We start from the raw sequence: 27223 nt of genomic DNA on the forward strand, positions 1-27223 counted from the left end.
GTTGGAATGAGGTGATGGTGCAATGTTTAAGACAAATCACTCACCAAAGCAGTATCCACTTAATTGAACCGTTGGTACTAACTTGTACAACATAAATGTGAGGCAGTTCACAACCTCTATTGTCCATACGGGGCAGCAAACGTCGGATGATGAAAATACGCAAGCCTTGCGGGTAACTCTTCCGTGACTTGAGCCTGGTATTACACCTTGCAAACAAAGAAAATGTAAGTATAAAAGGTGTCCCCAAAGACATGTTATATTTAGTTCGCATTCAAAATTTTGTCTTTTGGTAAACGTTTCGTGTATATAATAAAATCAATCTTTTTAATAATTAACAAATCCCAACATAATCCATCATTTCACAATTTGCATATTATTTCTCAATTATATTTTATTTGACTTTCTTACTTTTATTTCTTTTGTCAGTTTAGTCAAAGTTGCGCATTATGAAGTAATATCAGAGCAATACAAAAGCATAAAAAACAAAGAAATGACATAATGCAAAGTCCCCATTTTCAATTGCTATCAAAATTTGATGAAATATCTAAGAATAAAAATAATACTTTTAAATTTATTTATACGATTGGGCAAAATAGAAAAATATAAATTTAGTAAAAAGCACAAACGACTTAAATAAACAGAGAGTTGAAATAAGTGTTAGTTGCACAATTGATATAGATTTCCATTAGTGCTAACATTTCATTCAAAATCTTTAGCATGGCTGTATATATTTTAATTTTCAAAAATCATGACTCAAATTTCGTAAATTGTTTTAAACAGCGGACTATTTAAGATAATAAAACTGTAACAATATTCTTCTATGAAATACTTCAAGAACTGTAATAATATATAATACGATACAAAGGTAATTAAATAATAGCCATGAAACCAAATTTTCATAAAGAAGACACCAAGCAGAACACGCGACTTTCATGTTACCTGGCATTATATATGAGTGTTCGAGAAAAAAGAGGAATTTATCGCTTGTAAACATGCCTTGGAGTCCCGCAGATGTAAAACGGTTCTTACGGATTCAGTCTTAGTGATGATACATACGGCTGTATAAAATTAAAACTTTATTTTCGCCGGAAAAGAATATTTGCAAACTGATGGCAGGGCCATAGGTTCACGCCTGAAAATATGAACTATGCAAGGATGTACATGAGACAATGGAGAAATTGTTAGAGCAATCAAAACAATTACTAAATTCATATTGGCGATTTCATGACAATATATGGTGTGTTCGGACCAATGGACATCATGATCTTATGAAAGTTTTATAGATTAGCTAATGTCTCACACCCAAGAATTCAACAGAGTTGTGCAATTCTTCTGAAAAAAATAAAAATTCTGTACGCTATCACGTTTGCATATAAGGATTTCATCAACACAAACCTATCAAGCACATCGATAAACATGCGTATCTACATGTTAAATCAAATCATCATGAAGCAATGAAACAGGCAATACCTTACGGACTCAGAATACGAATAAACGAATTTGTCCGGGAAATGAAGGATACATGAAACCACGGAACGTGCAAAAGTGCGACTATGCTCTATAATCAAGTGAGCATCAAATGCAAAAAATGCAGAAGTTAAATAGAAATCATCGTTCGAAGAACACATCGACGGAATCAATTGCCCTTGTACTGTTATAACATTCCTTCTAGAGTACTACACAATATACATGATCTATTAAAGAAACACCTAAAACTTTCCATAGTCAAAAAACTAAAGAACATCTTCGCACGTGTCCCAAATGTATCAATCGAGCGAGATCAGAACATGATGGATAGTTTGGTCAAGAAGAATACAATTGAAGCACATTTTTATCCCAAAGAAGTAACTGCTTATAAATACTGCTGAAGGGAGTGCTGAATGTGTAAATATGTGACGAAATACAGAATTTCAACGGGTCCAAAGGGAAATAAGACAAATTCTTTTTTTTTTTTTTTTTTTTTTTTTTTTATTAACCCCGTAATAGGTTGACCACTGGGTCGGGGAACCATCCCAGGATCACCTTACAATCAAACATTTCTGGTTATCAGATAATCTAGGGATAATAAATATAATCTACAGAGAAAGTAAAAAAAGAAAAACACACACACACACACACGCATATACACATGCATATGGCCAAAATCTAGGTGACATGGCTTTTGTGATATTACAGTATTTTGTTCCTGTTTACCCTCAAGTCAGAGACAAGTTAAATGTTCATTGTTGAGGTCCATTTTTGAAGAAATTGGTCCTCTTTTTTATTTACCTTGGCAGTGTAATTTTCAATGTTCTTATGCATTGCAACTATTTGCTTAAAAGCAAAAATAGAAGGATTTTTCATATTGAATCTGCAAGTATAAATATAATATTTTGCCAAAATAAGCAGAAAATTACCCAAACTGTCCAGTTGTTCACTTCCTAAAAATGTTTCTTTTTTGGACAGATGTACAATATTTGGGCGAAAAGGTGCAAAAACTTCATTAAAACGGTACCAAAACTGTGAAGTAATACTGCAGTCATAAAAGAGATGCTCAATACTTTCAGTTTCACTCTTACAGAAAGTACATTTGTTGTCATCAAATATGTTAATTCTTTTAAGAAAATCATTAGTAGCGATTATTCTATGGATTAATTTAAAGTTAAAAGAGATCAACTTGGTATCCTTGGTACAGCATTTTGCCCGGCTATATATATCAGACCACTCCTCACTACTTATATTTTTATTTAATACTTGCATCCAAGTTTCTTGCTTCGCAGTGTGTTGCCTTTTAGCTTCCTGTAAAAGATCTTTGTAAATAAACTTGAGTGAATCTTGTTTTCGCAAGTTCGTTATTTTATCCTCCTGCTTATCAAAATTATTATGTACTAGGTGGTTTTTTTATGGCATCTTTCCATGCTTTAGGAATTCTGGATATTAAGGAGAAGTATTTCAAGAAATCATCGCTTCCAGTTTTTTGTTTTATTATCTCAAAAGGTATTAAATTACCGTGAACATCTACTAGAATTTCAAAACCAGCTTCTGTCCAGGATTTGTATTGATAGATCATTTTAGGGGGGACAAAATTTAAAATACTCATGGATAGATACTCGTTAGGATTTTGCGGTTCTTCTTTCCATTTAGATACTGCCAAAATTACATCTCTCCAAAAACTGTTTTTAATGAACTTACAAAATTCTTCTAATTTCCTTCTCCCCAAATTCCAAATATCCTTTTTATTTCTGAGTATAGTTGTATTGACTAAGTTCTGCCACGTTCCATTTTCCTTTTCCAGCAATCTTTTAACCCATCTTATCTTAATATACCTAATGAATGAAAATATGTGTATCATATTTAGTCCTCCCTCGTTTTCTTGGGAAACTAGTATATCACGTTTTATTCTCTCTACTTTTCCACCCCATACAAATTTAAATAACATGCGATTTAGTTCTGCTTCAACTTTTGCTGATGGGTTAGGAAGTGCTGAAAAAAGATGTATGAATATGGGCAGAACAAGAGTCTTTACAACAATTACTTTACCAACTATTGATAGATGTCTTTGACTCCAGCTTGCCAGTATTCGTTTTGCCTTTGTTAGTTTCTTCATATAATTGATTTCCACCATCTGTTGTAAATCTGGAGAAAATTCTATGCCAAGGAGTGTAAAGTTAGAAGAGGACCAAATTAGGCCCATTTCGGGACATAGTCTTTCATTAGAAAATTTCCTGTTTCCAATCCAAATAGCTTTTGTTTTTGTTATGTTACATTTAAGTCCCGATAATAGAGAAAAACCTTGCAAGATATTCATAGTTGCTTCAAGAGAAAAACTAGATCCATCAAGAAGAATAAAAGCGTCATCGGCAAACTGACCCAATTTATATTCACTGGCGTCAAAGATTACTCCCCGTACATCCACGTTTTGCTTTAAAGTTATAGCTAAAATCTCAACTCCAATGATAAACAAATAACGTGCAAGGGGATCTCCTTGACGACATCCTCTTTCAAGTCTGAAAAAAGATGACATATGTCCATTATTTATAACACAACTATTAGAGTCATTACAAAACAGTTTAAACCACTTACAAACGGAATCACCAAAATTAAAAGATTGTAGAGCTTCTTCTACAAAGATCCAGTTAATTGAGTCAAAGGCTTTTTCGAAATCTATTAACAATAATAAACCATATCTGTTTTCATTCTCAAGTTGGTCCATGATATCATATAATAGTCTGGTGTTTTCTCCAATGAATCTACCCTTCATATATCCTTTCTGAGTATCGCTGATTATTGATGGAAGAACCTTTTTAATCCTAGCTGCAATTGCTCCCGAAGCAATCTTATAATCAGTATTTAAAAGTGATATAGGTCTCCAGTTTTTAAAATATCTTCTGTCTTTTTCCTCCTTTGGTAGACAGGTGATGACTCCTTGAGTCTGAAAATCTGAAAGTTTTCCTACAGTATATCCGTAATTTATTGATCTACATATAAATCCCCCCAGAGACTTCCAAAAGAATTTATAGAACTCTACAGTGAATCCATCCGAGCCAGGACTTTTTCCATTTTCCATCCGTTTTAGAGACATACCAAATTCATTAATTGTAAGCAGACCCTCGCATGATTCTCTTTCCTCTCGACTAAGTTTAATATTGTGATTAAAAAATCTATTTCGAGTTTCATGAATAGCCTCATCATCAAGCTGAGCAATTCTACTTTTGAACAATTCCATATAAAACTGTTTTTGTGCTTCTAAAATATCTATTTGGTCAGATATATTTGTCCCATCATCTAAAATAATTTCCTTTATTGTCTTATTAACATAGTTTCTTTTTTCAAGATTTAAAAAGTACTTTGTGCTTTTTTCCCCAAATTCATACCATCTAGCTTTAAATCTTAATATAACACCTTCTATGTATTTTTTCCTAGATTCCTCTAATTCTGCTTTTTTTCTCTCTAAATTTTCCAGAATTTCCCCATTTATGTTATTCGACAGTCCCCCCTGAATTTCTATTATTTCCTGCTCAATTTTCTTTAATTTTTCCCGTTTCTCTTTTGATTTCCTAATAGAATAACCTATAGTTTCAGATCTTATTTTCATTTTCAAAATTTCAAAGAACATTTGGTCGTTACAGGAAAGAGAAACATGGAGAGAGTCATCTTTATTTCCCTCTACATAATATTCATTTACAGTGTCAGTTATACACTTTTTGACCAAATCAGTATACTCAATGTTCCTCAACAGTTGGTTATTAAATTTCCAATATCCTTTTCCCCTTGGAAACGTTGAAAACGCCACACTCAAAACAATAGCTGAATGATCAGTCTTGTACCGTGGTAAGATACATGCATCTGCTGTATTCATATGAATGTCATCTGATACAAGAAAGTAATCTAGTCTACTTTGTTTCAAGGGAGATTTTTGCCTCCAGGTATACATCTTTAAGTCTTGGTTGGAATTTCGCCAGGGATCAATTAATTCCAATTCGTTTTTCAGGTCTTGAATCGCTGCCCTAGACTGTTGGTGTTTGTCATGTAAAATATTATAAGTATCCAAATCTAAGTCTTGAACAGTATTCCAGTCTCCGCACATTATAATTGATGAGTTCTCAAAACATAAAGTCTCCTCCTTTAACTTTCTAAAAAAGCTAGGATTATCATCATTATAACCATACAAATTCACGAGGGTTATTCTGTTGCCATTAATTGTAATATCTAAAATAATAAATCTCCCTTGACTGTCACATCTTTCTCTATGAATTATAAATTCAAAAGTATTTCTAAAAAATATTGCAACCCCAGCACTCTTACTAGAGCAATAGCTAAATATACATTTGTATCCCCATTCAGCTGCCCAATATATTTCATCGTTCTTTGTACTATGAGTTTCTTGCAAGCATATTATAGATACATTCTTTTGTTTTACCCAGTGAAAAATATCCCTTCGTTTTAAGACTGAACCTTGCAGGCTTCTAACATTAATAGATATAATTTTTATTTTATTATCCATGAAAACAGCAGAAATTTTACACATACATATTCTTGTACAGGAATGTATGAAGTAATTATCACCTTGAGTTTATCATATGCATGTCTTTCACACTCACACTCACACAGAATACAAACATCCATAATAAAATCATCCATGGTGTTACAGTAAAGGCTGTAGCTTTGGCTGCATTTGACATTGATACAGTATACTATGGACAACAAGTGAAACAACTCCATTTGTGATAACTCTTATGCACCTCTGACAGACCTTTCTGGAGCTAGAGATAGTTTTGTAAACCAAACGGCACAGATTAAAAAGGATATAAATTACAACTTAATGAATGAAAAAAAGGGGTAAAAGGGAAGAAAAAGAAAGAGTGAAAGAGCGCATACAAGGAAGTGGTGGGTAATTGAATGTATGAGCAAAAAATGTGAGACTGAGAGATTTATCATGGAAGAGTAATGTTGAGAAAAGTGAGTAAACAACTTAGTAAATGTGTATATGAGAGTATAAGAGTGAAAGATGATTTATAAACTAGTGAGAGAATTCATTAGGGAGAGTTATAACAGTGGACCAGTGAATCATCAGACATATAAATTATGGATAAAATTGGTGAGGGAAAGAAGTGTCTTATACACAAAATATTAAAACAAACTAGAGTAGAAAAAGGAGTATAAAAACGAAAGTTCACATACCTATTCGGTCAATTTCATAAGTTCACAGAATTGCTTATTACACTTATAATCTAATTTTCTCATCAATTTCATCATAGATGTCAAATTTTATCCTTTTTCCTGATTTGGTTTTACCATACACAGATCCACTAAAGTACCATGCCCTGTCAATTTCTTGATGCCTAGATAATTTATTTATAAGTTCAGTATTCAGCCTGGTTACATCCTCTACCAGTCTAATTCCTTTGTACTGCAGAAAATCCTTCCGCTTCTTGATAATTGGAAGTTTACAATCCAGACTCCAGAATTTGACAATCACTGGCCTTGGTTGTCCCTGTCGACCTGGAATCCTATGCACAGCCACTATGTCCCTGTTATCTAAATTAATTTTTGTGACTTCCTTCACCAACTTCGGAATTCTTTCTCTCAGATTTTCATTTTCCTCCTCCTCCAGCCCTAAAACTTTTATGTTCAGCTTCCTTGAATATTGTTCGAACTGGCTTGAAGCTGCACTTGCTTGCTCTGATCTCCTCTCATAATCTTTCATATCAATCCTCATTTTATCATTTTCCTTCTTTGCTTCTTGTAATTTTTCTAACAGTTGGTGGTTTTCAAATTCCAGTGAATCCACCCTGTCCATCAACTCTCCTGTCCTCTCCTTTATTACCCTCTCACTTTCTGCTACTATCTCCTTTCTCAGATCTTCCTTCACATTCTCTAACAGTTTCCTCACAATAGTTGTAACAATTTCTGCTAGGTCATCCTTTTTCACCAAGTCAGCAATAGCAGATGTAAAATCTGCTTTTGAAATGCTCCCTCTGAGACTTTGCTTTATTTCATCCAAGTCCAGCTGAATTGTACTCAAGGTTGATTCACTCATACTTGTGTCAGATGTCTCCATTAGGGTGCCACTCTGTAATCTGGTTTTTATTTGTTGCTTGCCTTGATCTTTCTTTCCACTCATACTTGTAGATAATCTTGTTTGGACTAATTTTTTCTCACTACTCAGTTGTGACACTGACATTTATTACTCACCATGTGCCAAACAATTCTTACAGTTGAAGGCAAACTACACTGAAGTAAGTAAATGAGTCAAACAGATCAGGTAGGGAATGTCTCAAAACTGCACCACTAAACTTCCATCTCTATTCCATCATATTTGAATTTTGAATGGAAAAACAAATTTTTTTTCAAAACTGATTAAGATCTACCAATAATGTTGTATGTCCTGCATTCCTTGAATATTCACACATAATCCCAACAAGTATGAACCATTTCACTGTAAAAATAACCACTTATAACTGCCAAAATCTACAGAGCCCACTTTACTAGCTTCCACCTATAGCCGCCATTACTGCAGAACCCAAATAAGACAAATTCTACGTTATTTAGAGTGTCAGTATGCAAACTTGTTTGCTCTGTTATCTCTAAGAAGTGTAGAAAAATGATTCATCTGGGTCAAACAGAGGACTCTGTATACGAAAGAGTACAGCTATCATTTTTGCAATTAGGTCCAGACAAAATGACGACCCTGTTGCAGAACACTTTAAAACAGAGAGTCACTCTTTACGATACTATTTAGCTGTGTGTATTGGGAAAGTATATGGCTGCACAAAATGTACGTTGCTAAAAGAATAATTTGGAAGAAAAGAATAAACCATTCTGTCTCCAAATGAATTAAATTCACCGTGTGAGTTGTGTTGAAAGTTCCAGCAATCATGACATGTAGCGAACGTTTATAGTCTGACATTACTGTACATGACGTCACTTAGGAGATGGTTACATTCACGATTCACTGATAAATCCAAATTAGAACAAAGGTATGAAACCTCTTTATATATGAGTCATTTCTTTCTTATGACAGCATTAGTGTCTGTGTGTGTAAAAATGCAAAATTTAAGGAAACTATTATTTTGTTTAAATATTGTTGTTAAATACATGCATTTAATGAAGAATACCTATAAAAAAGAGACTTTCCTACAGAAGATCGTATCCTGTCACATGAACAAATACAGTTGCTCCACACAGAAATACAGTCCAGGGTTACGCGAAACATTAAAGAAATTAGACACCTTTATGAATTTACTACAATTATTAATGATATACAAAAATGTTCAACTACTCTGTATAATTCATAATGTTCACAGATCATCCAGCAGAGTAACTTGTATACAGAGTTCACAAACATGTCTGTACAATCAACGTTAGCTGTTGGACAACACAGCAGATGTTTACAATATCCAGGGCCGTAGAGAACGATAACGGGTCCTGGGGTAAGAAACACCAGGGCCTCTCCAAGTTCCTGTTCAGACAAACATTTTCGTTTATAAAAATTACAAAGTGTTCTTCGTCCCGGGCCCCCTTACGGGCCCGGACCCTGGTTACCCTCGCCCCACCTCCTCTTGTCGGCCCTGACTATATCTAGCCTTGTATGCACGAATTATGCCCCGATGAAGAGGCTGTGAATGTGATGTGTTAGCTGGTGGGAAGTTTAAAGTCATGTGACTCAGACGTGAATTAGATATATGGTTTTAGTGATTGTTCTCTACTGAAGAAAATACTTAAATTTTAAGATTGGTGGAATTGCTAAAATCACCTGCATGATTCAACTCCATCTTTGCTTTAACAATATTTATACAATTTATATAAGGTAAACTTTCAATACCAAGAGCTAAACAAATACATCATTGATACATGTTTGTGTATTAGATTAGTGTACAGGAGGAGCAATGTGTCTCAGTAACATCATATGATGAACCGAACTGCAGAACACGATTAAAATAATGGTGTGTTATATTTAGAATCTGTCCAATGATTGTATGAAAATTACGTTCTAACACAAGAAAATGAATCAGATGTTCAGCTTTGTTTCTGTGGTCCCCATAAACTAGTCAATTAAAGATATCTCAAAATTGTTGAACATTTCATAGCTGATGATGTTTAATGTCTTTCAAGATTTCATACCATTTAGCTAAATTGCCTTCATCAATGGCTTCTGAATACAAACATATTGAATACCTGTACCATGTACCGCAGACATATGCCACTTTTGTGATTAGTTGCATCATCTAGTTGGTCCTTGTACCTCAAGATCTAACTGCTAACGTATAATAATGCTGCATCACTAAATTCGTACTGGAGATTGAATTTGTAGCTTACTGAATAGAACGAATCACCTTTGAAATAATATGACAACACAGGCATGCATGTAAAGAGAATACTGTACCAATCCATAAGAGTGAGACACAAAAACATTGTAAGTACCATTGTTATATTGGAGATGGAACTTAATAAGCCACATGATATCTGCAAAGAGCGGTTTTTTTTCAGGTTTGCTATTATTATTCTAATATGAAAGATTTAGGCATGAAAAGGAACGTTTTTCGGTTATTTTGTCCTGAGATGAATCAAATAATACACTATATCTGCTTGTAATACATTTCATAGATTAACAGAAAATAAACCTACCGTCCATCCATATTGGGAAGTAGGTCCCACACATACCTACATCTATGTTTGAGTAATTGGTTGGCATGTTGTAGAGACTAACATTATACCATTTAGATCCTAGAAGGGCATCAGACACGTAGCTCTCATTATCAGCTAGTACATAGTTTCTGGAGCGACGCTCTAAATCCGGAAGTGCCTCATAAATGCCAGTACAGTCTTGCCCTGTTGAAGTAATCGGTAAAGAACATATCAAGTAACGTAAAATGAGTGACTTTTAAACCTTGGTAAATAAATTCTATAAAAATGTATTTTGAGCGCAATTTCTTTTATATATAATAACTTCATAATTATTCCTCTAAGGGAACCGGTACTAATTATATATATATATATATATATATATATATATATATATATATATATATATATATATATATATGGTTGTAGAAATCAACTTTCTGGGACAAGCTTCAATTTAGCGGCTCGTGCAAACCCAAATTTCCAGGTAACATGCCTATGCCAGTCCAAATAACTGAGTTGGGGTTTATTTTTCCAATACTAATTGAAACCAGTTTTGACAAATAAGGAATAAATATTGTTATTCTGACTTATCAGTTAAATTTTAATCGTAATATTTCTATGTATCTGGGATTAGCCGACGTTCAGGTCCCTAGCCTAGCCTCGGGCAGTTTGTTAGGTGGCCGAGTATAAAGATTGCTTTGATGCACGTGGCCGTCTTGATATGAGTAAACCGTTAACTGTTAATAATACAACTTGTGAAATTTCATGGACAAGTGTGTTTGGAAATAAAACGCACTAGTCACAAACGATTAACCACCGCGATTTCATTCAAAGCATGCTCGATGAACCGAAAATGTAACTCCCACACGAGGTGTTTATGATCTGTGTTTCATGTGGTTAATTAACAGGAAACCGATAAGCTAATAATACTTCGCAAACAATTAAATGGATATAAATAACGTTGATGCAAACAATGCTATAGAGAACTGGAAGACATATGGGGAATCGGACCGAAAAATCTACTCTATACAAATGAAATAAATGTTACAGAATTATACAATGACTTGATAGATAATATAACTTCAACCATGAAATCTAAACGATTGGACATGTTCTAATGGCATAGATAAACCAGTGTAAATATATTATCTATGGATGGCTTCCCTTGCCTGCTTATTGAGGAGGAGGAGGGAGCCCATACGGTATGCCCCTACGCTTGGGAGGTGTAACCGAAAGGGAGCCGTTCTGGGACCACCAGCTCCACTTTGCTGACCCCATTTGTTTCTTTGTCACGGGGAAGGGAAGCTCTCCAAAATCTAAATTAACAAATGGCACAACACTAACACACAGAGCCCCATAGCAACATAAACTTTAACTCCATAGGTACAAAACAGTAAATACACGCGAGAGAGGAAGGTGGCCCAACTAAGTAATGAGTAAATGATAACGTGATGCCAAAGCCTAATCTCCCCAAAGTGAAGAACATAACGACACCACAAATTCGGGGGTACACGAACACTGTACTAATGACTACGAGGTAGCAAAACCCACATAGCAGAATATGCACTCTTACAACAAATCACTTTACTCTTTTTTATGATTTCATTTTGATTTTTCTTTATACACGACACATAACATATGGTGAATCTAGATCGCGAAAAACAAAGGTGTGAGAAAAAGGGGACTTGCCTCCGGGGTGGTGAGAGTTGGTGGTGGGCCGCCATCTGTCACCACCACATGCAGATCCTGGGCTCCCAAGCAGGATTTATTTTTGTTTCTTTTAGATCGGTTTTTGAAATAAAAAAGACAACTCTTAGAATGATTCAACCGCGTATAACCAGTTTTAAAAGATACACACGAGTTAATGAACATTACAAATAGTGTTACGAAATGCCTGATATGGCTCATTTAGTCTTCCATACTTTTCATTTAAATCAGGTTGTCCTGTTTCACGCGCCGTAATATTTCTGTAAATGTAATTTTTCGTCGTATCGCGTGACGCTTTTATTGCTCGCGCGGCACGTGCGAAATAATGTATTATTGCGCACTACTATATATATCGGGTAGAGATATTGAAGGGCACAGCAAATATAGAGGGAAGTTCTTAAACATATTCAGCTGTCGGGCAGGTGCCATTGTAACTTAGTTAGAGCCAAACAGTTGGCTCGCCGGTTATGAGCAGCCGGATGGGCTTGTGAATACCATGACGTCTGGTGTACCATTACTAGTATAACCCACCAATTCAGTGCCAGCGTACGGGTACAAGTGCGGAGGGGAAAGTGACCGTGCCAGAGAGAAGGCCGTGTCAACGTGTACTTTCCAATCAAGTAGTGTTTTGACTACAAGTAAAGCACAATAACAAGTATTGTTTTGACTACAAGTAAAGCACAATAACAGGTAGTGTTTTGACTACAAGTAAAGTACAATAACAAGTAGTGTATTGACAACAAGTAAAAGAACAACAACAAGTAGTGGTTTGACTACATGTGAATTATGACAGTAGTGTCTGACTACATAAATGTTTGCAACCAGTAGTTGATTATATGGGTTTGCAACAAGCATTTGTTTATATGAAAGTTTGCTAGAGATATTTGTATACATGAAGTTTATATGGAGTTGCAAAACTTTTTGACTACATGAATGTGACATAGTAGTCAAAGTATATTTCATATGTGTTTTATATTCATTTCATATGCTTTTCTGTGTTATTTTCATATCATTAGTACCAGTGTTTAATATATTGTCATTTGTCATCAACGAACGTGTTTGTTGTTTCTTTAAAACCCTGCTCGGTCTCAAAGGGTCAGCTCGACTACGTTACAAATAGCACCACGCACAGAGCAAACACAGGACATACATTGGTCCCTGGAAAGGATCACTATGTAAATGAAACTGCTCGGAAACTAGCAAGGGAAGTACGAGCCTTAAGACATAAGTTAGGGTTAGGTAGCAGACAGAACCCTAATTCAAAATTTATTTAAAAAATTCTCAAAATTCTTTTGATTTTTTTTCTTCAAGATTGCACAGAACAACAGAATATGGTGGGAATAACATAAACACACAGATGGCTTTATAACTTTCGGAACAAGGGGGTCCATTCAAAATTAGCCACCTTAATCATAGCCGGACGACGAAGAGGGGTCCGTACCAATAACAGACGACACAGAAGCGGATGCAGACATGTGAGTGGATATATAACATCCTAGAAGTACCTGATAGAGTGAACTCTTTGACGATTTTGTGACTATTTCAGTGATTAGCTTTATTTTTACCTTGTTTTTTTTTTCTCGTGGCTGTATAATTAAATATGCATGATCAGTTGAACTTTATTTGTAAAGATAAAGAATAATGTTATGTTAATTATGATTAACATGGTTCAAATGAAATTAATGCTACTCTGTTATCGGTTGTTTAAAATTCTCTCTCTCTCTCTCTCTCTCTCTCTCTCTCTCTCTCTCTCTCAAAATTCCAGCTACTTCGAAATCGATTTCTACATTGCCATTTTGGGGACAAATTCAATTGTCTTAAAGACAAGTTCAATTTTCGAGTCAGCTTTAGAAATGTGTAAATCCCTGAATATATTTATTTGCATCGATCTCAATTGATTGCCACATGAGTATCGATCGCATATGGAAAGCTTATCAAAGGGAACCTGTATGTAGTTTTTAAAAAATGCGTTAAAACAATGCGTATGAACCTATAATTTCGTTTCTCAACATAATTCACACTGAACTCCCTTCTGTTAATTATGCGTTGTATATTATTCTGCCAAAAAATATGAAGGGCGCATTTGCATTCAGTGATATTGTAGTAAAGATGTGATATATTGCTGTGATGAAAACCACGCTTGCTTTCATGTATGTGTTGCAAGTCAAGTGGTACCATATTATCAGTCAGTTGAATTTTTTTGACATTATGTAATACCTGCGGCGAAATCGGTGCCCACGTAATACGTACGTGGGTGTTGATGGACTATACGCAACAGAAGATAAATGGAATCTTCAAAAGGAAATATTCATGAGATCATCGGAATTCTTAGCACTGTTATGGTTACATGGTGAAATGGAACAGGAACTGGATGTACATGCAAGGCCGTATAGAGCGATCACGAGGCCTGGGGTAAGAAACAATCGAGCCTCACCTAGTTATTATTCAAACAAAAAATTTCTTTCATAAAATTAAAAAGTGTTGTTTGGACCAGTGTACATCCGCATAGGTTATCCACATTCTGCTGTTGGAGTGTTGAGACCAGAAATACGTTGCAAATGTTTTTGTCGATGGTGGCAATGATTAGTTTCGTAAATTGGCCCCTGTTAAATTTCTTAACTTAAGGCTATGGTGTGACTTATTCATGTATTATTGTTTACTAACTAAAGATATTGATATATTTGTGAACTGTATGTTTTGGGCTTGTGTAGTTCTTTAAATCTGTGTGAGGCATGTGCATCTCCAATAGTTACTCTGATGTATGTAGACAGTGGAATACTAATAGTCAGCTAAGAGGAACAGCTAGCCTCCCCCCCCCCCATAGCAGTAAACACGTGGGTTCAGGGCAAGTAGAATATTTCAAAAACGTCTTGAATGACAACTATTTCCTATTACATCAGTCTGTTTACTACACAATGTTTATCACAATTATCACCTAGGAAAAGGGCTTGTGTTTGCACTGTGAGCATCGGATGGTATCAAAAATAACCTTCGGACTGAAAAATGCTTGTATAAATTAAGAGTTGGGTTCATAAATTTCTTTTGCTATGAACAGCCATTGGTTTCTCTGGTCAAGTTCATAATATTCTTATGCTTTGTTTTAATATAGCTATTCGAAAATATGGACCTTTTCGACCTCATTTGTGTATCTTATTTTTTATATTTTTCTACTAGGCCGGTGATGCGGCATTAAATTTGTGCATAAAAACTGTGCCTTGCACTCCATGCATTAGGTGCGGACATAATTCATCAAGATATAGTATTCATCTCTGCACTGATTTGTTACTGATTGGCATTGTGTATGTTGTCCTCATGTACACACATGGAGAAGTGTACACATATGGAAAAGTGTACACACATGGAAAAGTATACACACATGGAAAAGTGTACACACATGGAAAAGTTTACTCACTCTGCTTGTGTTGTGAGCATTCCCAGGAAATATGTATCAACAGCGGTGGACCTTATTACTTTCATTGACTAAGCAATCTAATGTTTAAATATAGACTCTTTCAACGTTGTTTTAAATTTTTGGGACTGTTTGTGTAATTATGATTGAATCGCAAAAGTGCATGTTCCTTTGATTTAATTTAAATGCAGTTCAATTACAAATTCTATACCAAACACAGTATTTATATATATATATATATATATATATATATATATATATATATATATATATATATATATATATATATATATATATATATATATATATATATATCTATGTGTGTGTGTGTGTGTGTGTGAAGTTGCACTGCTGCTATTTCTGTCATGTAATGTTCACAGGATATCGAGTCTTTAGTTGTGATCAAATAAACTTTCCAAAAGGCGGAAAATATTATCTGTGGTATTATCAAAAACGAGAAAGGCGTTCAGCTAAATATTCAATGTTTATATGTCCGTAAGTATAAAATCCGTTGCCTCTTCTTCCAATTATAAACATTTAAGAACACATTAATTTAAATTTAACAAGCTGAAAAGTATTATAAAGGAAATTATTTAGCTTACAGCGATGAATATTATATGCTTGTTTTGATTTAATTGTAAGAATCGCTTCCCCAATCTGATTAAAATCATCATTCCACTGTCCTACGTGATGATCTGACAGTGGCTGCTTAGGAGTATGTTCTAGTGACCTATGTTACTAGCACAATCGCTAATTTTATTAGACTGTCAGATAAAGTTACATCTTCATGTTTGGAAGAATGAGCAGTATAGCTGAAGGGCATCAATGCGTGTCTAACTCTTTCACTTTCAGATTTCTGAAATCTGCATTTCCACTGGCTAATTTAAGGGTTACCGGAATATGAACCTTAAGCAATCGTTTTCAGATCTTCACATTAGACAGCGGAAATCAAATTTTAATCAGATTGATGGTTGCGCATACCATTGACGAAGCGCAGAAGGTACACTTGGACAACTAATAGAAACGCATTCATCTTACTGGCATGTACTAGACCAACCGTTTCCTTCTCTAGTGAAACTGCAAAAAGAATATATAAATTTGATTATAAACTAATATGGTATGATATTGAAGACATTCTCATAAAGTCCTTAATTCTTTGGTTCCTATTTCACATTTAGTCCGTGATTACTATCCTGAATGATTTATAACAGTGTCTTTATTTTTCATCCCTTTGCATATTTTTGAAGTTTCTCGAACCTTTTGTCAATGATAATACATAGTTCACATCAGCACGACTTTGCATACCCTTTAGTTAAACACACAGTTGTATTATTTCTAGCTAACGTAGGAAAGCCTTATAAAGTCAGTTCTTACAGACGATATTTATCTGCCCTGCAAACGCATTTAGTAGTTAAGTAAGAAGAAAAATCAGACTTCATAGTTGAAATAATAGACATTTCTACATGTACAGGCACCCTTTAACGTTAACAGCAACATGTGATATCCACTCGCAACAAATAAATGTGAAAACATGACAATCGCACGTTGTTCATAAGTAAATCCAACGAATACACTTTTATTGAAGCTATAATTACAATCGAACGTAGAGACCACTTTTGTCAGTTCGTGTTGATAAGTTTTCCCTTAGTCCTTCTTCATGTGATATGTGCATGCATGTCAAAGGAAGAAAGCTTTTTACGACTGCATACGACATATCCACATATACCGTTTGTAATCATGACGGTTTTTATTTTCTAATATAAGAATAGTCATTTTTCTTGAGTTCCTCTTACAGCAATAATGGACATTACGTTTAATTTTGAAAATAATTAATTGCAAAACATTGTGTGCTTTTCTTTCTACAAGCTAGCCTTTTTATCTGTCACAGAAGTGGTTTAAGGGTTTCCCCTTGTAGAACATGATTAAATTTACGTTTTAAAATGTGTTTGATATCATTAATTTCATTGACTGATGAGGAAAATACTTATATATCGCATCGTGACAAATATGAAATAGTAATGTATTTTTAAACAATTAAGGATTTGTCTTGTTTTGTTTTCATTTGCACACAAACTTAGATTTAATCTGTATCATCTCTGGACACCTTTAACTTCATATATTCTATTGAATAACACGTTCAACACTTGAGAGGAATATTAAAACGGCTTTAAATAGCAGAATGAAATTTATTTCATACTGTGACGAAATAAGCGATTTGCGGCACCTGCTTATATTACAGAAATATGGCAAGTATATACATATAGTATACTGGTTACATAATTTCTTTCGAAATTCTGACACATTTCTAATCGATCATAACTGGCCATTGCAACTCCATTTGCATATGAGCCTTAAATAGCATTGAAACCGTTGATAATAATATTTATAAAGTGCAATATCGAACATCTTATTTTACTTGCTTTTATTATTCTTGTTTTATTTATGTCAGTTATACATCTTGATAGCTACCCAACTAAACACGTGCGTCCGTGTATGTGCTTGTGTGTGTTACTAATGCATTGTGTTTGTGCGAGAGTATTGTAATATGCTCGTATTAACGACATTGACCGTTTAAGAACTTAGATCCACTTACAAATGAATTAGAACTGAAACTAACTTAACAGATTTGCAGTCTAATAATTTACCTACCCTTCCAGACACGTTTTAAACTACAAGGAAATTATTTTTCAACACAAAAGACTATTTGATACACGTAGACAAAGCGCGGCAGATAACTGACAAGATGTCTTTCAATAACAATCAGTTGCAATATTGTGGGCTAAATTAACTGAGGTGTAAATAACTCATGGGGAGATCAAGGTACGTAAATTTAAACTCGTTTTAAATTGCTTTTGTACTTTTTTCGAGACATGTGAAAATGCCATCAATACTACGTTGAGTAAGATTGTGCAGATTAATAGGTCTCTAGTGACTGGCGATACAGAATTCATATAATTAACATGTCAGAACATTTACTTCAAACTAACCGGGTTTTAATCGTTCAAACACACACAACATAAAAAGATTTACAGATACAATGAATTGCTACGACGACTTATTAACATGGGTCTATGCAATTTGACGGCCTTAAAATAATCTTGCAAATTCAGAGTCCTCGTTTAAAATCAAAATATTATCTCCATGCTAAATGTTGTTCAGTAGAACTATACTTTGTAGAAAATATTCTAAACTTCACAGGTCAATATACAGGTTCAATGCATAACTCGTTTTACCTTATCAGTAAGACGAATGTGGGGCGATGTGTAGTCCTTTGTACCTGTGAGAAGAAAAACTGAGCTCTAATAGTTAAAAAAACAGATATCTGACGTACTGTAGTTGAAACTGTTTTATTCTTTCCACTAATTAGAAACGTTTATGTCATATGAAAATCTCCATTGCACGCGGTTACTAATCTTCACTATAGATGCATTTAATACCCATGTTTAGTGTTATATTTATACCGTGATATTGTGCAAGGTGTCCCACTAGGGTGAAGCTTTGAAAGATATTTAAGAATTATCCGAAACTGAATTTTCAATTCGGTACATAATGCAAGGGCCATTATATCGGAAACCATTTCCAACTTGTACCCTTTAACCACACGAGGTACTGTGCTGCTGCGATCACACACACACACACACACACACACACACACAGACACTAATATGTATAACAATCAATGAACAGACAAACGAAACGGAACAAAACTCACCTCCTTTCCCGAAAATTCCGGTAGAAACAAATCTTCTTTATTTGGCAAAAATACCTTTAAGCCTATAAAACTGAGGAGCAGATGTGAAATGTGATTTTGAAAGTGGTGGCTCGAATTATACTTTAACCTGTTCTTCATTGTTACCACGCTAAGCTTCATATTTCTCTTCCTAGTTCATTTCCATTGGATAGTCCATGTTTTGTTATTAGTCAGTGTTAGGCTGAATCAAATGCGTACATGTATTATGTATCCATAGCTAATCGTATGCTTCACACATTTGTGTATATGATCTTTTATTTAGAACACATCGGGCTGATGCTGGTATTAGTTTAAATGATTTCGAAGAATGCAGTGCCTACCGATTAAACATAATTCAGTATAAATTGCTTGCGCTGTAAATGCGTATGTGTATTTCGTAATATAGCTAGAATTATCTAATCGTGATATTGTTATGTATATTTACTTTGTATTATGTGATTGTCCTTTGTCCGTAATAGAGGGTAGATGTTTGGGCGTAAGTCAATAAAGTTCTTTTTGAGTATACAACATATTAAGCTGCTGATTCTTTTCTATGATGTTAGATTATATTTTGAGATCAGTATTACTTAGTTAATCATGAATTACAGTAAAAAGAACGAGATTTAGTTAGTTTAAGAATGCTTCAGCTTCCGAAGAAAAGTATGCAAATGTGGAAGGAAAAGACAGACATATCCAAAATCAGAGGAGGAAAGATACACATAAAGACAGAAGAGAGAGAGAAAGATAACCAGAAGAGAAGCAAATGCAACTGCAATTGCAGAAAGATGGAAATAAGTGAGAGACAGAGGGGCAAATGTAAAAGTAAGAGAAAAAAATGCAAATGCGGAGTAACGCAGAGACAAAAAGAAGAGAGAGGAATGCAAATGCAAAGATAAAAAGAAAGATGATAAATGCAATTTAGATTTTAAAATAAAGAACTGGCAGGTGGAATGCACTATTCTCTTTTACACTCATTTTCAAGTTTGATATTAGCAGAAAATTAGGTTAGCACCCCATTTAAAACAAAAGCGAGCAAATCATATTTTTTAAAATTTATTTTGAGTTTATTACTGAAAATATGAAATGGCAAAGACAGTATTGGACTTATTATTAAAATTGGTACCTACGGACAAATCTCGTGAAGTCCACTCTTCACTATTGGTAAAACAAAATAATGTTTATGATGTGGTTAAGGAACGTATCTTGAAATGATTGTTAGTTGATAGGAAACATAGCAACAGAGGAATTTTAGGAATTGCAGAAAAGAAACTGGACAGACCCATATCGAAGTTGCAAGTGAAAATGAACAACGACTTATAAGATATGCTCAACCGGAATACGAGTACGTGGAGTACTTGGAAACGGTTGCTAGTAGCAAACTATCCCGCAGGGACAGAAGTGACACTGACAATCAACGGCTGGAGTGTATTCAAGACAGCACGATACCAACTGAATAACCAAACAGCCAAGGACATTGCTTGCTATCTATCTTCTGGAAGCAGAATCATAAATTTAATCTCAATGAGTGACGGCCAAGTCGAAGCTCCGCAACAAATAAAGTTTGGTAAAATGACACGAGCACATCAGGAGTAGGTTGACAGGATGGGCGGATGACGCCGACCCTTACAACATGTTGATACTTAACCCAGGTGGGATAAACAGAGCCCCATGCTAATACTGTAGCCGAAATTGTCGAGGAAACCAGAACCATGACAGCCAACGTGAGAAACCGTAATTGCAATTCTGGATTTGCCACCAGGCGCTCTCTCACAGACAGTCACAATAAAGTCGACATCATACTAAGGTATCTTTCTGGACGCAAAAGGTGGCTCCGTCTATCCATCACACGCTTGATGGCACAGTGTACCATGGCGTGGATGGTAGCTACGTTCCCAAGCATCGAACTGCCCAGACGAAACACAGATCAGTAAGAAATGACAATAAGGACTTGACTTGTATTGCTGTCGGAGTCATCAGCAGACAGTATCCCGACTTTAATGTAATTTGAGACCACTTAGCAGACAGTATCTAAGTTGATAATTCTTCGCAGGTATATGCAATATCAAGGTGTCGATACGGGAACTTAAATAACACTAGAAAAATACGCAAAGTTGCATCAAATATTTTAGTATGATGTTTCATAGAACGTGCAACGAACAAAGGATACCGTGGTTGATGTTTAGATCAAGTGGACTATAGTTCCTGATCCCGTCGAAACAACAATTTGTATGTAATCTCACTGAAGACAGATGTCACACTTTGGATGCTCTCAGTGATAAAATGACGATCGTGTAACCTATGTTATCAAAACGTATCATATACTGAGCTACATCTCAGTGAACATTATTTAATGTCCAAATACTAGCTTGACCATTAGGTGGGTGAACCATCCCCAAGTCACTTTACAATCTTACATAATTTTGGGACAATAAACGTATAGTAGGAAAATCAATAAACACACACAAGCACACGTGCGCACATTCATATAGTACACACTCTCTTTTTAGATAGACAAATACAAAACACATCGTCTAGGTTGCATCTACTTTTTGATATTATAGTCATCTGTTCCTACTTACCATCAAATCAAACTCAGTGAACTATTCTTGGTTAGCTATTAGCTTATAATGGAACACAATAACACATTGTACATTACAGCATGATGCTATTAAACATGCATTTGAGTTGTAACACATAAGTCTTAGTTACTGGCGGAATAATAGGTCCCACTGTTCCCTAATCAACATAAATACTTCTTTTTCAGATTTGAGTGCAATATATTTGTCCAGATTATACTGGTCCTTAACTCCATCTAATCTAGGCACATCCCCGTTCATTTTACATATATAGATGTAGCATTGTGCTAGAAGAAAACAAAATTGAAACGGTTGTTCATATATTCCATCCCTAATTGTGTCTCCCATTGTAACAGTTTTTGCACTTGGCACAACATCTATGTTCACTTTATTCCTAATTAAGTGGAACACACCATTCCACAGCCTGACTGTCACAATACACGTTACATTACCAAAACAAATGCAGCATTGTTTCCGGGGGCCTTTTTACAAAAAGTACATTTATCAGAATTGAACAGTTTCACTGTATGCAGAAATGAATTCATTGTTAAAATTCTGAGTAACACGAAATTGAATTCATTGTAGTTTCTTGTTATTTTAGAAATATTAAGAAAATACGTCATGTCATATATCCATATTCAAATTGATTTCATTTCATTTATTTTCATTAGACGGTTTAATATCCTTTTAAAGTGTTATGCAATAGTCTTTAAAGCATTTATTTTCATAAAATACACATTCTAAATGGAAAGGGATAAATGTTCTGGCCAGCGTCGTTATATCTAACGGTAACGTTTTGCATAAGGACTTTACACATTGAATTAAACATTGAAAGGCAAGGAAATTCGTATTGACATTATGTTTAGCTTTCAAGCTATTTAAGTCAATAATAGTTCCCTGATCTGTAAATATATTACCAAAATAGATTACAATATGTTGAAACTATTTCCTCTAAAAAAAAAGTGGTACCTTGTTCGCCTTTATAAGCTAGCTTTCATAACATCTTTTGGCGGGGTATATTTGTCTCTATTGACAGTTTTCCAAGCCAGTAAAACATTACTCCAAAAATACGTTTTTTGTCTTTTTCGATAAGGTCTTCACATTTGCATCTCCTAAAATGAACAGGTACTTAATCTCAAATATTTCATATTCAAATAAATGGATCAATTTTCTGTGAGGTAAAAGAACTCTACGAATCCATGTTATTTTCAAAGCTAGTATCAATTTATCAATATCTGTCATCGCAAAGCCAAATTTAGAAAACATTTGCACCATGACCTCTCTTTTAATCTATGTCCACTTGTGATTTCCATATAAAGATGAAATTAATTTATTTAAGTCCCATATAAAATGTTGTTAAATCAAGACGTACTGAGTGCTGCAAGAACAATTGCAAGTTTGTGAAAGACATCTTTAGCAGAAGCTGTCCAGAGCAGACGGTTGGTGGCTGGACTCTGACGTGACGCAAGTATGCTGACCCATATAATTCTTTGGACAAATATCGTGATGTAAATAATCGGTCCATTTTTTAGCAAGAACTAACTAAATAGACGTCAAAGGGATGCAAATGACAATTTTGCTATTCGATAAAAATGTACATGATAAACCAGCCGCATTAAAGCCACATGCTTTTGTCAGATAGCTATCGGACTTAAACGTCATCTTGGCGTAGGACCGTTCAAACCTAGAAAACCTAAGATTAGCAATCCAAAGGTCAGCAAATCTTAAGGGGAAAAATAACAGCCTAACAAAACTTTTAATTGTTTGCAAACGAATTACACAGGCAGGCAACTTGACGTTTTCCTAGGAGCAGAGTTCTTGCTAATGGTGTTGATATCAGGTCGGCAGATCCCATAGACATACAAGGAATATTCCAGAGAACAAAGGCATCAAATACTTGACGGCAACAGTAAATACGCGTGGAGACCATGATCTTGTCAACTTCTTTCAACCTTTTTTTTTGTGTTGACATTGGGAGTTAATACAGTCTTCCTAAGTATATGTGAGCCCGAATGTCATGATTGCTTGGCCTTCACATTGAGGCACCAAACACCAGATCATGCAGTAACATTATATTACAGAGAATTTAGGCTCTATATAAATAAGCACTCCATTATGTTGGCAAGTTTGAGGTAAAGCAAATTTACATAATTTGCATTACTTAAAATTAAGTTCAAATAAGGGAGTCACCTTAATGCATTCAGTGGTGGTAACTATTGTGCTCTTATCACCAACTTCGTCTAAGATCAATATGTCATCAGTTTTGCATGAACAAGATTATTGGCTAGTCTAAATTTTAGAATAAATATACGTTAGCATTGAGTTCACCCTTGCATTACTGCAATAACTGAGCAGAAATTTTTTTCGGATAACAAAATTGTGTATACATAATTCGTTTCCTGGTGTGAGCTAATGGCGGTACCAGCATCTCTCGAGGTCATTTAATCATGGTCTTCCCTGTCAAATCATAGGGACAAAAGCGCTCCGTGCTCTTGTAATAACGACTCAGAAGGGCTCATCCTTTAACTATAATATTCATGACTTTCCATAGTATTTGCGGACGGGGCTGTTGTTTTGGTTGGAAAGTCGATTACGACTTGATTTATATGAGCAATTAATGTGAGAAGAAATATTTGGAATCGGCGGAATTAGTAAGTGAACATTTGTAAAATTCGTTTCATTAACATAAACATTACGCTGTTGGTGGTTAGGTCTTGGAGGGCAATATGTCCACTTTGTTACATTAATTATTTTCTTGGTTTTATTTCAAGCCACCTGCATTAATTTCCTCTCTAAATCGGTTCCTTTTCTCTAGAAATTTATGAAGTGTTAACAGATTAGGGTTAATGGAAGATATAGATTTTGCTTCCAACGTTGCTGCTCGACCCAAGCCTTCCATATACAGTGTGACCTCGCTATGACGCGCTCCGTTTTAACGCGAATTCGGATATAACGCGGTTATGGCGTGGCTCCTGAAATTTTATATACATGTATTTTTCTTGTGCAAAAAACAAAAATCTAAAAAAGTACGGAAAAAATCTTAAAAAATTGCTTATCATTTTGGGATAGAGATCGCGTATGAATAAAAAATGCAAGATGATCAAGGCTTGGCTCCTGAAATTTTATGTGTATTTTTCTCATACACGAAAAAGTACTTTTTCTTTCTTCTTAAAAGTAAGAAGAAGAAAAAGCGCATAAAAAGTTTGTTCTGGGATCGCGTAGGTCTTCACCAATGTCGCAAACTTGAATTGTTTTTCCTTATTGGCTGCAAAACATACCACGTGGCTTCTTTATTTGTTGGCGACATTGTTGGATGTTTAAACTTTTATATACAACCATTGGTTTGGAGTGCAGAAATTCTGAGGCCCCATGAAAGGAAGCCGCAAACTGGATATAAAATGCACTGAAATTTATCTATTGTTACATAAACAAATTCTTTGTCTATACTGACAAACCATCTAAACAGTGCATTGTTATCATAATCCGCTTATCCTGACATCTAGCACGAGTTCTGTATGTTGTGAAATATCTGCTTTTTTGTTGTTGACATTTCTGGTAAAGAAGATAAACTGGACGAGGCATTTTCTCGTAATCTGTCTTTCATCGGATTTTCGGCTGCTTGCTAGTAATTAATATATTTACAAAGACGCATTTGTGTGTGGATGGTAAGTAAAATTCCTCTTCTTTTCACTCAGAATTAAATCCTTCAGAACACTCACGTTTTCTGTAATAATCCATGTCGTCAGAACACCTGCATCTCTACCTTCCGTTGACCCCTTCTTAATTTTCAGACGCATGCATAGAAGGTAGCATCACACTGCTACCACAAATGTAAAAAAAAAATTAAAAAATTCTTATTGGTTTATTCAGTAGGCAGTAACTAGAATAGTCTAAACGATGGCCAAATCCTTTTAAAAATGTATCCAGATAAAATAGTTTGCTGAAATTTCAAGGGAAACAGATTACCTTTGAAGCACCGACTGTTATGAAAACGTACTCAGCAAATGGAAAAAATCCCCGTCTCAATCATACAATTATTTGATGTTGCCACCACAATAAGAAATGGGCATTCGTTTGGTTCTCCAAAGCTGTTCTTTAGCGGTGACTTCAAAAGCGCATGCAGCCTTCATCAAAGAAAGCCGACTACAATCTTTCAATAACAGCAAAGAAGTTTTCTTCAAAGGAAGTCAGTACCAAACTTAAATAAAAGTGATGGAATCTGAAGGATTTTTGCATTTTCCAACATGACTGGAACAGTTTAACTGTGCTGTGAAAGTTTCCTTTTTGTAGGAAAAAAGTATATGCCAACGGCAGCTTAAAACACAAACTAACTTGTACCGACTTCGAACGTACTTCAAAGTAAATGTGCTTCGTCATTTGTTGTGTGATTGTGCTATGTTTTTCCACCAATATGACCTGTCACAAAATTAATGAATATTCTAAAGCTGTGTATGCATATTTTCGATGGAATCACTTGTATTGTGGATTCAATGTATATGATGAGGTTCGCAGGCAAGTACACTGCCTTGATACTCTGATCATGCTATACATTAGACATTTATATATAAACAGTATTCACGTATATGTACCAATTCATGGTTCTCTAAATAAAGTATGATGTCTTCTCTCTTTTCACTACAGGTGTATTTCTCATTTAATATGCATTAATTCAAGATAGCAACTATGCTGACGAAGCACGTATTTTACCGCCCGCATGTATTACCCCCCCTTTTTTGTGTGTGGAGGGGGTTTACATTTTCTTCAGCTGAGTTGGTTGCATAAAACACGGTTCGGTTCATAACACGGTCGGATTCTATGGCTTCCAACTACCGTGTTATAGCGGGGTCCCACTGTATATTAAATTTGCATTCATTAGGACTCTTTTGAGAGCTGGTCTTAAGTAACGTATTGACATCGTTAATAACATCTGCTCTGGAATAATTTTAACTGTTTAAATTTGTAACAGGATCAAAACTATTTCAGTTTAAACCTGTTGTATGTGATAATCTAAATTGACATCATCATGCACAAATTTTGACTTAAAGGCTTTAACCATACTAGACCAGGTGTCGTAATGGTGAAAGTTAGCAAGACATACAATATTTTAGCATGCACTTGAAGATGAAAAAGAAAAATATTTAAATCATTTGTATTAAAACAGACATAGAATTTAATGCATTGTACAAAATAATCTAACAGTGTAACAGGAGAGTTTGAGGCTGGTCACCATTAAAAACATTTAATTTGATAACAATAAACATACCAGTGGCCGAGAAGATAACGTCTGCTGAAGAATTTGCACACAATGATAAATTGTTGATAGGATTAAAAGTCATTAACTAGATTAGCCGCCTGAACCCCAAACGTTCTTGACAACATAACAGCACCTGTACTGTTTAATGAAGTGCTATTACATATAATGTTTCATGGGTTCGACGTTTTAAGAGTAATGTTAGGAATCATTATCACTGGAGAAGAGGTCAGTGATAAGGGCCGTTGCTGGCTTGGGTTTCCAGGAGTTGTCGGCGCCAGAGTAGTGGAATCATGGTGAAATGGAATTTGGGTCACGGGAGCTAGAATGGGTGTTGACACTGTATTTGTTGCTGTCCCAGATAGTGCAACAGGAATAAGTTTATGGAATTGACGGTCGATCTTTTAGATTATGTTGTACTGTAGCTTGCCGAGGCATGCGTT

The 27223-nt window shown here is 35.0% G+C and overlaps 1 protein-coding gene across 2 annotated transcripts in view; it reads right to left on the minus strand.

Annotated features, from left to right (window-relative positions):
• LOC149774388 (uncharacterized) overlaps positions 1–19062 on the minus strand; it is a 77278-nt gene extending 58216 nt beyond the window's left edge. For both annotated transcript variants that reach the window (XR_016416865.1, XM_089945314.1), the window contains exons 1-4: positions 18936–19062; positions 16205–16300; positions 10108–10311; positions 45–206 (exon numbers count right to left, since the gene is read on the minus strand). Coding sequence is in view for 1 of the 2 variants with exons in the window: in XM_089945314.1 (XP_089801440.1) it covers positions 45–206; positions 10108–10311; positions 16205–16256 (418 nt within the window). In the remaining variant the exon portion in view is untranslated. The remainder of the gene's footprint in view (positions 1–44; positions 207–10107; positions 10312–16204; positions 16301–18935) is intronic.
• Between the last annotated feature and the right edge of the window lie 8161 nt (positions 19063–27223).

The sequence above is a fragment of the Sinohyriopsis cumingii genome, unplaced genomic scaffold (genome assembly GCF_028554795.1).
Source record: "Sinohyriopsis cumingii isolate HCF-2022 unplaced genomic scaffold, ASM2855479v2 utg000233l, whole genome shotgun sequence".
Lineage (NCBI taxonomy): Eukaryota > Metazoa > Mollusca > Bivalvia > Unionida > Unionidae > Sinohyriopsis > Sinohyriopsis cumingii.